General features: G+C 35.3%; 1 protein-coding gene across 5 annotated transcripts in view; it reads right to left on the bottom strand.

Moving 5' to 3' along the window:
• Positions 1-15,554, bottom strand: part of megf6 (multiple EGF-like-domains 6) — an 84,533-nt gene that overhangs the window by 36,261 nt on the left and 32,718 nt on the right. For 4 of the 5 annotated variants that reach the window (XM_015379153.1, XM_015379149.1, XM_015379151.1 and 1 more), the window contains exon 5: positions 8,118-8,240. In XM_015379153.1, the coding sequence (XP_015234639.1) occupies positions 8,118-8,240 (123 nt within the window). Of the gene's footprint in view, positions 1-2,427; positions 2,622-8,117; positions 8,241-15,554 lie in introns of those variants that run through there. The other variant, XM_015379152.1, reaches the window with a different exon arrangement.

The raw sequence follows: 15,554 nt of genomic DNA, 5'->3' as shown, positions 1-15,554 counted from the left end.
ATAGGTTAAATACAGAGGTAAATTTTTCTAATGTGAGATCAATAAAGTTCAATTGTTATTATTACACACAATTGCTGTAGATCAGTTTATTTAATATTGGTTAGTCTCTGACTACCCTGAGCTGTCGACAGCATTTATCACAAGGCATTGCATGGTTGTCAGGCTGGGTCAGGTTCTATTAAGTAGCTGCTTCAGTTGTCGCCTTCTAACTTTCTGAAAGTTTGTGGTATTGCTGGCAGATGGCCCACACATCTGTTTATGTCTGCTCAGCGTGCTCAGTCATGAAATCTATTCAGGTTGAAAAACGTCTATCACAACACTGTCACCACAGACACATGGTGTATATTACCTTATTTTACCACTATGAGATAGTTTTTGGTCTTTTTGTCTCGGCATGCAAATGCAATATGGGAGGAAATAACCTTTGATATTTGTTCAAATTAACTGTTTTATGGATTTTCACATCTTTACTCTCCTATTACATAGAGATGGGGTTTTCTCTAAGACAGATACCTGTCCCTCCCATACCCCCCCAACGTCTGTGATACAGAGCATGCATTATTATTATTTATGCATAGCAACATACGACATATGATCTTTTAGTCTTTTATAAAAAACTTTCCCAGGCCTCTGGAGGTGAGCTATCTGGTCCCATTGCCTAAACATTTACCTTTAGAACGGCTTATAATCTTTCCGTCATTTAAAATATTATACATGGTTATAAAATAAATAATTTTTTGCAGCCTTCTAGAAAGACAAATGTAAACAGCTTGCAACATAAAGAATTTAATGTTCAGTGGGTCCGAAGCAGGAATGAATTTGGAGAAGTCACATCTGAGCTTCACAGTTTAAATTAAACTTTATCAGGTAAAATACTTGTAGATAAAATGTTTCATGTAATTCTGAAAAAAATCTTGCTTTGGGTATTTGGAAACAAAATGGTAAAATACTAAAGATGAAATTGCATATATGACATAAATTCCCTTGTACACTGACTTCTTTTAAAACCTCTGGCTAAACCTGCCTCCCAGTAATGTCCAACAACATCTTCAAATATAGAGTTTGGAACAGAAACAAGCCTATAAACTTTCTTCCTCTTAGTATTTCTGCTGCCAAACCTGAGTTTCACTGCACCTACAGTAGGAAAGCTGGCAGGAACCATCCATGCATTTTTCCATTAATGGACCATGCAGACTTTTGGTTTGGTTTTTCGTGTAATGAGAGTGGAGTTTCTCTGTCAGCTGCAGTCCTACAGTTAGTGAGCTGATCACCTCAAACCTCCAGCCCAAGTTTCCACATCCAGAATACAATCCTCACAGACCCAGAGCCAAAGTCTCATGCTGGCTTAAATTCTGAATGCATGAACCCTCTAAAAACAGCACAGTGTCATCTCAAAGGAGAGATATTTCATGTTAGTTTAGACACGTTTATTCTGCAAAGCAGTTACTTATGCACTGTTTTGACTTAACTCCAATCATAACACAAGCAGAAATATCAGTAAAATTGTGCTCATAAATGCGAAATAGTTTTATAATATGTGTTTTGTCCCCAAGTGCTGTGGTTGGAGGAAACACAAAAAAGGGTTAAAAAAAATAGAATGGCCTTCTTATTTTAAGGGTTGCTGAAATTTGAATCATATTGACCAAAATCTTAAGTCAAAATTATAAATTAGACAAAAACAGTTGTATTTTTTAAGAAGATTTAAACTTAAACAAATGTATTGTACATTTTTTTACCAACCCAGGTAAATTCTAGGCATGCTATAGTTTATCATTAGAAATAGTCTTTTTTATACATAAGAAAAAGAAGGGTAAATAATGTAGATCAAAAACTTTAATAGTTCAGCGTTTTTTCCTTAATAAAAGAGGAATCCCATTGGGTCCTTTAAAGAAACAAAAACTGACTTTTCTCTGCAGTAAGAACAGGATTTCAGTCAGTCTTTCAGCCAAGATAAATACAATGATTAGAAGCAGCTTTTGGTGCATAAAAGTTAGTGGATATTTAAGGTCCTACTTTCTATTAAATAAAAAATAAATAATAAAAATACCAACTTTTAGAGAGCAAATTATTTGTGTTGTATGTGACAATTTCCATTGTAAAAAAATATATATTTTAAATTATTTTGCTTTGATCAAAATTTTTTGAAAAGTATCCATCTGCATCAAAAAGCTGCACTGGTGCTTCAAAATTTCTATCCTGATTGGGAGTCAGGGGCTGCACAGAATCAGTCCAGGGGCAGTAAATAGCCCCCGGGCCACACTTTAAACACCCCTCCACTGTAACTTGCATTGTTATCTCCTTTCTTATTCTTTAAAAGACTCTCTAATAACGTAGACAAATGTTTCCACATGGAACTATTGCCACCAATGAAAAAACACATCAAAATCTTCCACTGCTTCTGTTTTTCCCTAAAAAACTATTACTTACCTGTAGCAGCAAGGTAACCAGTGTTGTATCCATGGTAACAGAAAGGCCTATAACAAATTCTTCTGTAGTAAGCATAGGGGTAATTTGCAGCCAGATATGGCATTGCTTCAAGAAGCACCAGGAAGCTAATCCATAATCCTGATAACAAAGCCATGGCTGGAGTATGCCTTATCCCAGTGTCGCCAGAAAAAATTATTTCATCATCTGTCCTTTTAGTTATAGATGCTTTGGTTAATCTAAGTTACTAAATGTCGTAAACTGACATCCCTTTCTGGCTGCTTCTTATTTTCTTCTGCCTCACTCCATCTCCTTCTCTGTTTCACCCTCCCATCTGACAAGGCTGGAGTCCATCACATAATTGGTCCTCCTCTTGCTTTCTTTCTGGTCCTCACATTCCCTTCTCTGTTTATCCTCTGTCTTGTTCTGCTTAAACCCATAACAGATTATTTTCCAATTTTACCAACCTATATTGATTGATTTGTACCTTTACTTATTTATGACATTTCATTACAGAGCCACTTTTTGACAGTTTCTTCAAAAAGAACCTTGTGATTTAAAGAGAGGATTTATTAGAGCAGATGTCCTCTTTTGAAATGAACCTGGATTGTAAAAATGCCACTAAAGTAATGCCAAGTTTGATCATGCCAAAAGTCAAATTCAGTGCTTTTATCCAAACATCTGAGAAAGGAATGAGTCTTACGGACAAAATGTGTCTAGGAGCTTAGCGCTATGCTTTTTAATCTTTTGCCAACATGTACATACCACTTTAATACTTAATACAACTTATAAAACAGTGGTAATAATCAGCATCTTTTCTTCATTTAAATGGAAATGACCTGTAGATGAATGTCTCATTGAGACCTATGCCAAATACAGTGACTCTGACTTTTATGAAAGCACTTTCCAATAATGCAACCTTTAAAGCTCTCTAAAGAAATACTACAGTGTTTCTGGTGTTGCCAGATGTAAAACAACATAATATTCATACAGATTACGTCTAAATAAATGTGTGTTTTCATTTTATATCATTAGAAATTAGAAATATCCTGCCCTGGGGCGATGCTGAGAATTTAGTCCATGCATTTGTTACTTCAAGGCTGGACTATTGTAATTCTTTACTTTCTGGAAGTCAACAAAATGTAGTTAAAAGCCTTCAGCTGATCCAAAATTCTGCAGCCAGAGTTCTGATGAAAATTAAAAAGAGAGATCATATCTCTCCTATCCTGGCTTCTCTTCATTGGCTTCCTGTTAAATCAAGAATTGAATTTAAAATCCTCCTTCTCACATATAAAGCCTTAAATGGCCAAGCTCCATCTTACATCAGAGATCTGACTGTTCCTTACGTTCCTAACAAAGCACTTTGCTCTCAATCTGCAGGTTTACTAGTGGTTCCTAGAATTTCTAAAAGCAGAATGGGAGGCAGATCTTTTAGTTATCAGGCTCCTCTCCTGTGGAACCAACTACCAGTTTTAGTCCATGAGGCAGACACCCTGTCTACTTTTAAAGGTAGGCTTAAAACTTTCCGTTTTGATAAAGCGTATACGTAGTTAGATGGGCTCTGGTTGTCTTAAGCAATCTCTATAGTTATGCTGCTATAGGCTTAGCCTTCTGGAGGACATAGGGAGGCCTATTTCATCATTCTGCTTCATTCTATCTCTATTCCACTCAGCAGAATCTTAGTTCAATCTCTAACGTTATGCTCTCTGCCTTTTCTCACAGTAGCTCTACTTCGTCTGTTCCTGTTTGGCTGTGACACCATCCTGGAGAGAAATATCAACTGTGCTGCCATCAACACCTTTGTTTATACAGTAGATGTTCGAGATCGGCCTGTTTTTCAGTGTAGTCCTGTTTCTCTGACTGTTACTGGCTTGATGTGCTCTCTTTATCCTCTGACATGGGAGGTCTGCTGGAGGTTTCTTCCTGTTAAAGGGGAATTTTTGTCGCTACAAGTATTCTTAGTGTGAGGGATTGACTTGGAGTCAATGAGTCAATGCAATCAACTTGTTTTTCCTTAGATAGAAAAAATTGAATCAGTCTCACTGTATGATCTGGTGAAGTGTAAAGTGCCTTGAGAATTGGCGCTATATTGGCGCAATTGGCGCTATATAAATAAACAGAATTAAATATAAATAAACAGAATTAAAAACTGAATTATGAAAACATTCTGAGCTAAAGGTGAGAGTACCCCTCTTGTAATCATCGTCCTTGTTTATTTTTGTATTCTGGTAAATGCCAACAGCCAGTTAATCTTGTAGATGGTAGCAGTCAGTGGCAGACACTTTTTAATTTGATCTGCAGTGCTGCATAATAAACACATTGCTGTGCAACTGCTTTGTTATATAGCCTTCTCGTACTCATTTCATTTCAGCTGTTTAAACTGCTTTTTTCCAATGTCTTTAAAAATCATTAATTTAATATGAAAGAGACAACCTTTTCAGAATAAGCTTCCATCATTGGGTTGAAAATACAAGGCAAGAAATGACAAATAATAAAAATATTTCCCTATTTTTCCAATATTAACAAGTATAAGCTTGCACTCATGCCCAAAAGCAACCCTAAAATTATTCCAGTTGTTTTTGTAATGTTCACCTTTCTAAATAATAACCTGAAGAATAAATATAAATTTGAATTACAATATAACAATAAACAACAACTTCAAATTGCGTGCAAATGTGGTGGCTGCAAAATCATAACATAAGGCTGTATAATTAAAAGCAAAACTATAATATGAACATTTAGACACCAACTTTGAAAGGTAATATTATAAAGAATACATGTAGAATCGAAAAAAATAAATACCGAGAATACAAAAAATGCCAAAACAAACAAATATATCTATGTATGCATAATAGTACATGCATACATTTAATTACATTTTTTTTTTTATTCTGACATTTTGCACCTTGTCTACCAGATGGCCCTAGCCCTACTGTAGCTAGCTGCAATTCTCTCCCAAGGCAAACCCACTTTAATCTTAAAGTCATCATCTGAATGGTTAGAATGAGAAAGTCAGTATCTTTCACTTGTTGAATGTAATGTGACCAAAACTGAGTATCTCTGCAATTTAAAAAAATGAGTTTTACTTAATTGCAATTTCATTGTAAATGCACTTAAGTGCCCAGCAGTTGTTCACACTAAGCCTGGTTCTGCTGGTTCCTTCCTGTTGAAATTAAGATTTCTCCACCACTGTCACTAAATGCACGCTCTGTATGAGGAATTGCTGTAAAGTAAACAACAGATTGCCAGCAAGTTTCTTCTGTGTTCATCTGGGTGGAGTAAATGCAAGTCAAAGCTTCCATGCAGTCTGCTGGGTTTTCTTATGACTGGTTTATGCAACATTGTAAAATCGTTGGTTTTTTGAAACCCAAACATGAGAAATAAGAAATAGATATAACTGGTTTGGTCCTTCAGAATATAAAGTGTAACGCCACATGGTGGAGGAGACTCTTCATGCTACACTACTGAATTTCAGCATTTTTTACTTTAACCATGCATAATGCTTTCTGATTGATTACAGAACACATTTACCAGGCTGTGTTTGTTTGTCCTGAGGGGACACCACACTTGCTAGGATATTAAGCCAAGATCATCCAACATGTTGAAAAACCCCGATTTGCGGTCTGAGTGGTCCTGACGCCTTTACAAGCAACACACCAGAAAGCCATTGGGATAATTGGGGAGTTCTTTAGATCGTCTGAAAATAATTTACAAAAATTGGTATAATTATTCAGACACGTGAAATGGGCATAAGATAGAAGTTTTAAATGAACGATTTGACTAAACTAAATTTGCAAATTTCATAGAGCCGACTTGTTGTGAATTGACGCTATAAAAATGACATGATGTGAATTGCATTGGAACCAAACAACTGTTCAAAGCTTATGGATGCATGCTTATAACCATTTAAACAGTCATAAGAAGCACTTTTTTAGGAAACACAATAATGAATACATCTTTTGGCAAAAAAAAAAAAAAGATTTTCACAGCAAGACTTGATCTCAAAGGTAAAAAGGAGCAACCATGTTAGTTTTGGTTGCTCATTATTTTGACACATGCCAGAAGTTGGCAGAGCTTCAGGCTTGTAAAATGCCTCAGCAGTAAAGTCTGTTTGACATGACAGCGTGATGCTGAAAGTGCTACTCCAGCATCAGCAGAACAGCTGTTACTGCAGGGCTCCTCTGTTTTGATTGGCATACTCCGAGTCCCAGCAAATCATCCTTAAATACGAAAACTTGGCTCAAATTTCCAGATCAGGATCAACCTTTAGAAAAGCAACCTTTTCTCTTTTTATTTCAAAGAATAAAAGATCTTAAATTAATAAATTGTCTGCCAAAATCCTATAATAGGAGCTCATCTTGAAGAGAAAAACAACAGCGTGTAGGGATGGGTACCAGTTGTGTCTCTGCGAAAGCTTAAATCCTTTACTCTAAAAACCTCCATGTAAGGGAGAGCAGATTGTTTTCTGCAAATGCAGCAACATCTAGAGCATTGAATGCCTCTGGCCAGCTTCTTCTACATCTGTTTATATCCCCACCAATTACAGACAATTAGAACATTAATGTTGCGGGCAGCTGTTTGCAGCAGTGGCAGAGGGCAGATGACTATGAAAGCCAGCTGTGACAACGTTCACATCAGCTTAAAAAAACAACAGCAGTGGGTTTTCCCTGTAGATGCCTTTACTCTTCTCCAAGGTTGTCTGTTGCACAGAGGAAGCATTATTCTGCAAGACACAACGCTCACAGGGATTCCCAGCAGACATCAGCTCAGAGGTGGCAAAAAGTAAAATTCTGGTAAGGTTATTAGTTTGAGTGACCTGATGTTCTCATTATCTTTGCCTTTCTTAGCTTTCCTTCACTGACGTGTCAACTCTAAGTTGGCTAAGATCAACGTTATCCCAGTGCAAAAGAAATAGATGCAGGAGGAATGAGAAATGGACATGTGTTCTTAGTGTAGAGAAATATTAAATAAATTATTATAGTGATGTGGAGGCTTGTTTGTCAGATTAGAATTTACTTTTTAAAATAATATAGCAGGCATATTTTGTTTAAATTATTATTACTTTGATATAAGATTGTAATAATAGTTAATGTGTTTTTTATTAGTTTCAAGTGAAAAAATCATAGTTTAAATGTGTTCCAATTACTGAATTAAGCTTCTTAAATAAATAGTTTTTCTATATTATTGAATTCATAATATCAAGAAGCCTAAAGATGAACACAAATATGAGTTTAAAGAGCTGAAATATTTAATATCATTCCCACGGTCGAACTCCAACAGGATGGCAAAGAAAATGTTGTTGGTTTAGGCTGCATTACTGTGCCCAAAACACATAAGGTTGTTTTCCATCTGCTTTCTCTTTGTCATTCAGTTTTGGCTTTTTGAAGCCACCTTCTGGAGAGAAGCCCCCTACAGCAGAGGTTCTCCCCCTGGGTCAAAGGGTTGCTGCTCTGTTGATCTAAGTTGCAGGAAGGAAGACTGTCACTGTTGTCTCTGATTAACAGCATGTCAGACTGAATGGCCTTCTAAATTGTTATAACGAAATGGCATCTAGAGACAATAACCAGACTACTGCATGTCACAAGACGAAATTTTTTTTTGTTTTTGTTCATATTAGGTGCAAAATGTATTAAAAGCTGAAGTAACGCTGAAAATCGAAACAACTGAATAAAGCCAATTAAAGCAAAACATACCTTCACACGTTTTGCCATCTTCATTCAGCTTCTGTCCGGAGGGACATCTGCAATAAAAACTGCCGATGGTGTTACAGCAGAGAGCCTCACATCCACCATTGGTTTCCTCACATTCATTCACATCTGCAGGAAATAAAAACAGATATATGATCATATTTTACCCATCCATTGCATCTCTTATTTTGAGTTTATGGTTCCTCTGTTGTAAGGAAAATCTCTTAAGGCTGCTGCAGCCTATATTTTTTTATTGCCATGATATAGCACCATCCATCCTCCTTTCCACGACCCTGCAGAAGAAAGATTAATCCTTACAGCAAGATGCTGCCACCACTGTGTTTCACCATGAGGGTACTGTTTTTAGGGAGATGTGAAAAGTTGGTTTTCCACCACACACATCATTCATTTAGTTAAAAACAGATGAAATTTCATTCTTAATTCCCACAAAATGTAAAGGGGAACCATTGACTTTTGTATTTTTAAAACAGCAAAATGTACAAGATAAAAGAAAAATCTACTTTTGACACCACTTTAAAAGAGTATAGATGAATATATGATAGTAATTATGTTTAAAAGCTACTAATCCTGTCAAAAGAAAAAAGGATGGCAAAAAAATAAAAAATAAAAATGTGTGTCTCTAATGTTTGTCTGTACTCTGTAACTAACATCTTAACATTAAAATTAAGCCAGAAAGGTTCTTTAGTTTTACTCAATCCTATAGATATGCTTCCAAAAAAAGAATTAGCACTTTATTTAATTTCATGTACTGCTTCTAAACATATCTTCCCATAAGCCAAATAAAATATCTCTGTCCAAATCCCAGTTTACACAAAAGGCACCAGGTTAAACACATGTACCAACAGGGCATAACTGGAACAGTGACAGTTTTCAAATTAAGGAAATATTAATATTGCACTTGAAAATTATAATCATCTCATTATTTTACAGATAGAGTCTTGCTCCAACATTGCAAAGCAGTAGGAATTCAGTTGGCACTAATCAGCTTATAACCATTCTTTGTGCTCATAAAGGACAATCTCAGCTCTGAGAGAGAAGTAAGAATGCAAAGAAAGTTTTCCCTCTGGAAATTTCCACACTTAATAAAATTTTACTGAACCACACAAAGTGTTTTATCAGCCAATCAATTTCCTCTTTTTAAGACATCTGTTAATATTCAACTGAAAACAACAGTTTCTATTACCCAAACCAACCAGATACAGGATCTCAGAAGAGGGCACAATTAAAGCTTGTTTTTTAATAAACCAAATAATAAACTTGATCTCCAAAGTGAGTTCTTAAAGAAATAGGATGAGAAGTGGTGACAAATCTTAGTAAAGTACTTTAATAAAGTAATCAAAGCTCAATTCAATGACTCCAAAGTTTTAAATGTAAATAAGCTACCTTTTTATTTAATCTACATAGTACAGCTGCTGTAACAATGTTTATTCTAACATGCATGCAGTGACTTTAGGTCTGAACATGAAGGTTAGGCATTTTAATCCGGTAATGTCTATAAAGTTTTATGTTGATATGTTCATGTTTTGCCAAGAGTGTGCTGGGATGAAGAAATGTAAAATGAATGATCAGTACCCTCACTCAAATTAGCAGCATTAATTCAAAAGTAAGTCAGAGTCCATTAGATGGGCTGGCAAGTAAGCATTAGTGAGCTGAATATTGACTGTCTATCTTTTATTGGGCTTTTGCTTTGATATTTCAGGAGCACATATGCAGTTAAAATAGTTTTAACATATGCGGCATGAAAGCCTGTCTTATCAAGTGATGCAAATGATAGTAAAATATATCGAACACTTTAAGAGAGAGTGATTTACCTGTACATATGCAAGCAAAACATAAGGCTAATGGGATACAGGGATTGTCTTTATAGAAGATTGTACCCTATAATATAACCAATAATAGGTATGAGATATTCTGACTATGGATACAAACTAATGTTCCTTCCATGAGAAAGTTTGAGTTGCTGGGTTAAAGATGTCTGCCCTTCTGTTCCATCCTCAGTCCCCCCAGGCCACACACCTGCCTGACAGCTGAAGCCCAGCTCTCCCCAGGGTCATGGTTTCCAGTCTCTTTCTGCCCCATAAGCAAGTGGGAATGTTGGATTGTTGTGGGTCAGAAGGAAAAGACATACGAGAAGCTATATATTAAGGATAAAAATTCTAACTTCATAACATATTATTTTTCATAAGGTATTATTAACTATTTAATATCGTATTATTTTTATTTCAATCAGATAATTTAGGAAAGATTCAATTTTCTAATTTTCTTCTTTCCTTCCTTATTTTCCCCTCAGGAGTAAACATGGAGAATAGTTCAAGTTTTCCATTTTATTCCACAGTGCACTCTAAGTCATCTACCGCTCATCTGGCTGAAGTGTCAGCAGCAGAACTTGACATAAAAGGTGTAAAAACACAACTTATAACAAGCTATAAGGAAGAGAAGATCTACTTCCTCTCGTGAGCATTAGTTTGTTCTCCTTGACCTGAGACCTTGGAGAGACATTTGGGTGCACATCTTGCAGAGAGGGGTCAAATGCCTGGAGTATCATGGTCTGCATGCGGTCCAGATTTATGCTCTGAGTCAAACAGGCGAACACAAAAGGTTAAATCACAGACACGGAAAAAAAAACGAAACAATTTTAGCTCCAAGGTTTAACGATCTCATAAAGTAAAATTTACATTTTTGCTTTATTCTATTTAATACTGACATCACTCTCAAATTTCCTCCCATAAAAATATATTTACATTTTAAAGTAAAATTGTTTCATATCCTTCTCTCATTTCTGATCATTTTATAGATTTGATCAAAATAACCCTGATTCTCAGTCTCTCAGAACTTGTGTGGAGCTTAAATTTTGCTGTTTTATATTTTGTTGATTTAATTGTTTAAGACCTCCAACAGTTTCACATGACATGCAGCATAAGTTGGGAGTTGAACCCAGGATGGTTTCACCCATGACTTGGGACCCAAATACCACGTATACCGCTGCATGAAGTGCCATGCCCTTAATGTATTATAGATTTGTGTTATTATAGATTATTTCCTCTTATTTTCCTCTATTTGGATTTAAATAATCTGCTTCGACCCCAACCCTCAGTAATGTGACAAGGCCTTGTGTTATAACCACAGCACGGTCACCTCTATGACTCAGTTGTTCCAGGTCTAAAGATATTCTAAGTACCTTTTAAAGGCTTGAACTTATGTTGTAATTAAAAGAAATCTTAGAACAATTTGGCAGTTTCGATACTGTCAAATTAGCTAGTTTGCATAACGTTACTCAAAATGATGCTAAATAAATTTAGGAAATGACACTCAGAAGCTCTAATAGGCAGTATTTTCCAAGTATTAATGAAAACAAATAATTTCTACTTTGTATTTGGTGCTTAATAATAATTTTCTAAATGTATCTTCAGTATATCATATATGCAAATATGATTGTCTTTTCAATTTTATAGGAGGCGTGGCTTAAACCATCACAACAACAAAAAATTCATTCCATTACCTCAACAAATAAGATTATTTGCATGAGAAGTGTTAGAATTTCATCGCTACCAACTAAAATGAAATATTTTTATCAAACAATGTCAGGATGCTATAACAAGTAAACTAACACCAGAATGATGTGTACATAGGAAGATGGTTTATTTTGCCGCAACTACAAAGTTACTGTAAAAGCCAAACTGCCATTATCCTCGGTCACCAGAGAAATCAAAAACATCTGTAAAATCAAGTGAAAACGTGCATATTTGGACGCTGTGTCACCAAGGGACCTCCTAAAGAATGAAAAATAAACAAAGCTAAAACAAAACTTATTTCTGTTTCTACAACTTTATCTGCTTCAGACCTCGAGGTTTACATTCCTCTGCTGTATTGTGTGATTCCTCTTCCTCTGATAGGGATGACCAGTATTTCTCCCAGGAGCTGCAGATCACGACAGGTTTGTAAGGCCAAAGAAAACCACCATATGATATTATTCTACAGAAGTCATGAACAGATAAATGGCAAGACTATAGGATCAGGAGTATAGATGATGTTAACAGATTAAATGTATTCCCTTTAGGAGCCTGATTTAGAACCTTTTGGTGCGGTAATGTAGTAATGCGGTTTACAAAGCTAAATTCCTGCTTATATTTCAGTCAAACAGCTGCTTTCATTTATCAGGTGCTATAAAGATGAGGACAGCACTTTGGTTCCAGCAGACACATTTAAGTGAAGAGATTTTGTTCCTTGAAAGGCTGCGGGTGGATCTCCCTGACCTGAGCATGTCCTTACTGGTGAAACAACATCTAAAACATGCTCTCAAACTGACAAGGTAACCATTTGGGAGCCAGAACTGACAATTTACTTCACACCCTATCACAAAAAAAAAAAAAAAAGGTTTCCTTTAACGTCTGGAAAAAAACCTTACCATCAACCAAACAGCAGGTAAACAGCTGAGCTGGTGAAATATGTCCACAAAGCCCATGTACGATGAAAAAGACATGACTGTAAGTTCCAGAGGTCTGTAAATTTCACAAGGAGAAAATTATTTAGATAAACCCCAATATACATGACCTTACACATTGTTGTTAATTCTCTCTACAAATAGTTTCATATTAAACCATTTAGGTTTACTCAATGGTTGTTTATATTTTCCATCTCATGTAAGAGGAGAAAAACAAGAAATGTTCATTTCACTGCTAAGCTGCTGCTCATTTGCTGTCTGAAAAATGTACAAAACAAAATTTTGTTCTGTAAACACTCTGTCTACAAAAAATAAAGAGAGAATAAAAGTTGTCTAAGGCTAAGTCTAAATGAAGAAGATGGTTCACTCTTTTTGAATAGAATAAAACTCCAAACCTTTACTACCTCAGGTTCAAAAACCTGAAGATTATTCATGTGAAAAAGTTGCTTTTAAAATTGTTTTACTTTCTCAGATTTTCTACCAAAAAAAAAAAAATCTGCTAAAGTTTAACACCGCCCCCTTCTGTTAATCCTGTGCTACAGCCCAGATATGCAGATATATATTTATTATGAATTTGATACCAAGTGTCTCTGTTCTGCTCTTATTGAGGGTATTAGTAAGAAAACAGCTGTGATTCTATAATAATTCACCATCCAGACACGCCACCCGTTTCAAAGTACGTGCAATGGCAAAACATTTTTTCCGCTCTGGTGTACCGCATTGAATTATGCCAGAGATTTATGTGGTATCCTTTAATTTCCAGCCCTTTAATTTCCTCTCTTATTGGATGCCAGTTATAAGTGCTGCAATTGTGGCAAACATGGCAGCTGACTTGTTAGGATAAAATGTGTCTGGAAGTGGGAAAAGCTTACCATGGACCAAAAAGCATTATAAAATGTACCATTGATGACTAAGGACTAAGCTCATTAACAGAGCGCAGTGGTGAGGCCACATGTGTACCTCTAGAAGCAGATCCTCTAGTGTTATAAGAAGAAAGTAGCATGGATAACTTTAACAAAGATCAATTCACTGTCTTAAAAAAAAAAAAAAAAAAAAAAAAAAAATCTATTTAAAAGACAAAAGTACCAGCAGTGGTGGAGCTAGATGGGGGGACAGGGGTGGCCCTTAGCCAATCATTGGCCACCCCTGTGGCCACCCCTACCATTTTTTTCTCTCAAGTAGAATATTCAAAACAATTTAATTTTATATACATTAACAATTACTTGAAAACAAAAACACTGTGGTTAATTTTGTACATCAATCTACCAACATTAGAGATGATGAGTACAGAATTCATGCTCTTTCAGAACTAGATTTTGTGTTATATGCCATAAAGAGAAGATGATGTGTCTCTGCAAGTCATCTAGGAGGGAAATTATAGATACTGTAAATAACTATTTTAATAAAAACATATGCAATTATCTATTTATGTAGATATTAGTACTTGTAAATATAAATTTAATGCAGAATGATATTTATAAAATTAGGTAAGTAATGACAATGGAAAAGATGTTCACTCCAGAACTCAAACCTGAAAGAATTTTATCCAATATACCTTTTATCTAGATGGATGTTTAAATATATGCATCTATTTGTTAGCAAGGCTGTAGGAAAATGTAGTTTGTCTTTATTTAAAAATATGGACGTTGCAACAGTGTAGATTGACCCTTAGGTTCTGGCGCCTATCCATTTTTGGCCACCCCTCAGAATACATTGGTTATTGCCTGGCAACCCTTATGAAACTTTTCTGGCTACGCCTCTGAATACCAGTGAGACATTTACATACAGTATTCTTAAGAATTAATTTTCATAAATTTGAGTTTTTAGTTATACATTTAAACAAACATTTAAAGCAACTCCTATAAGATAAAAAAAATGAATGTTGTTGTTGTTATTATTTATTATACTCTAGCAGCACTAAATACTTACTTTTACCACAGGCATTGGCAAAAAGTCCATTAGAAAATTACAAAGAAATTCTACTTTTTGCATCAAATAACAAGCTTCCAGCTTAAGCCTGACTGGATATTTTACAGCTCTTATCTGAATTGGTGGAGCTTATTGAAATCAGGTGGATTCCTGCTACAAACCCAGTTTTTCCGCACGGCCTATTACATGTCAGGATAGTAAAAGCTGGGGCTTTTAAAGAAGCTTACAATGAGCCGCCTTTATCCCTTCAAAAGGCAGGTAGTTTACTCAACTGTCTCAACATTTTACTCATCTGACCTGAAATTACACAGTCAGTTGAAAGGAAATTACTTAGGGTGTAAACTGATTTCAATTGCTGCCCGTTAATATAGACAGTGAGGGTACCAGGACAGCATGTCCCAAAACAAATTCCCTCAAACTTGAAAGTGCAAAAAGGTTTTAGGGTCAAACTAGACAAACACTGAGTTATTTGGCAAAAAAGAATATAATAACTATGGCTTAAACTAGCAAAGTGGCGCTTTCAGTCTTAATAATTTATTGATATAGGTATACGTATATTATGGTATATATCCATTTCTTTGCCATTTTGAAGAATGGATAGAATGATGAAGAATTCAGAATACTTCTAAACTCTTTAACCTCGTCTCAAATCAGTTTTATGGCTAAAATTTCAAAGTATCAAGGTGTTTTAGCATAACAATACAAGAAACTTAGGCACCGAAACTTAGAGTTCTACTAATCCTCCTAAATATTAAACAAGAATTAAGTCAACATCTTATTTAAGCGAAAAATACTTTGTGGATTTTAACAATCAGTATTAGTCAATGAGTATATTCAAATCATGTATTCAAGCATGCACATTTGTGAAAAATAACCCCATTTGAGTATATTTAAAGATGTTAAATGAAAAACGCACTTGGAGGCAACCAGATTATAAAAATAATTTTTAAGCAATCTCCAGTCAGTACATTAGCTTTTAACCTCCAGTTGTGTTATTTGTGTAGTTTAGTTTATATCTTAGATTCAAATAGATCTTAATATATAAACTAAAC

Source organism: Cyprinodon variegatus, unplaced genomic scaffold (assembly GCF_000732505.1).
Source record: "Cyprinodon variegatus isolate N-32 unplaced genomic scaffold, C_variegatus-1.0 Scaffold186, whole genome shotgun sequence".
Classification (NCBI taxonomy): Eukaryota; Metazoa; Chordata; class Actinopteri; order Cyprinodontiformes; family Cyprinodontidae; genus Cyprinodon; species Cyprinodon variegatus.
Note: the sequence above shows the minus strand (reverse complement) of the source record. Positions and strands in the feature narration are given on the sequence as shown.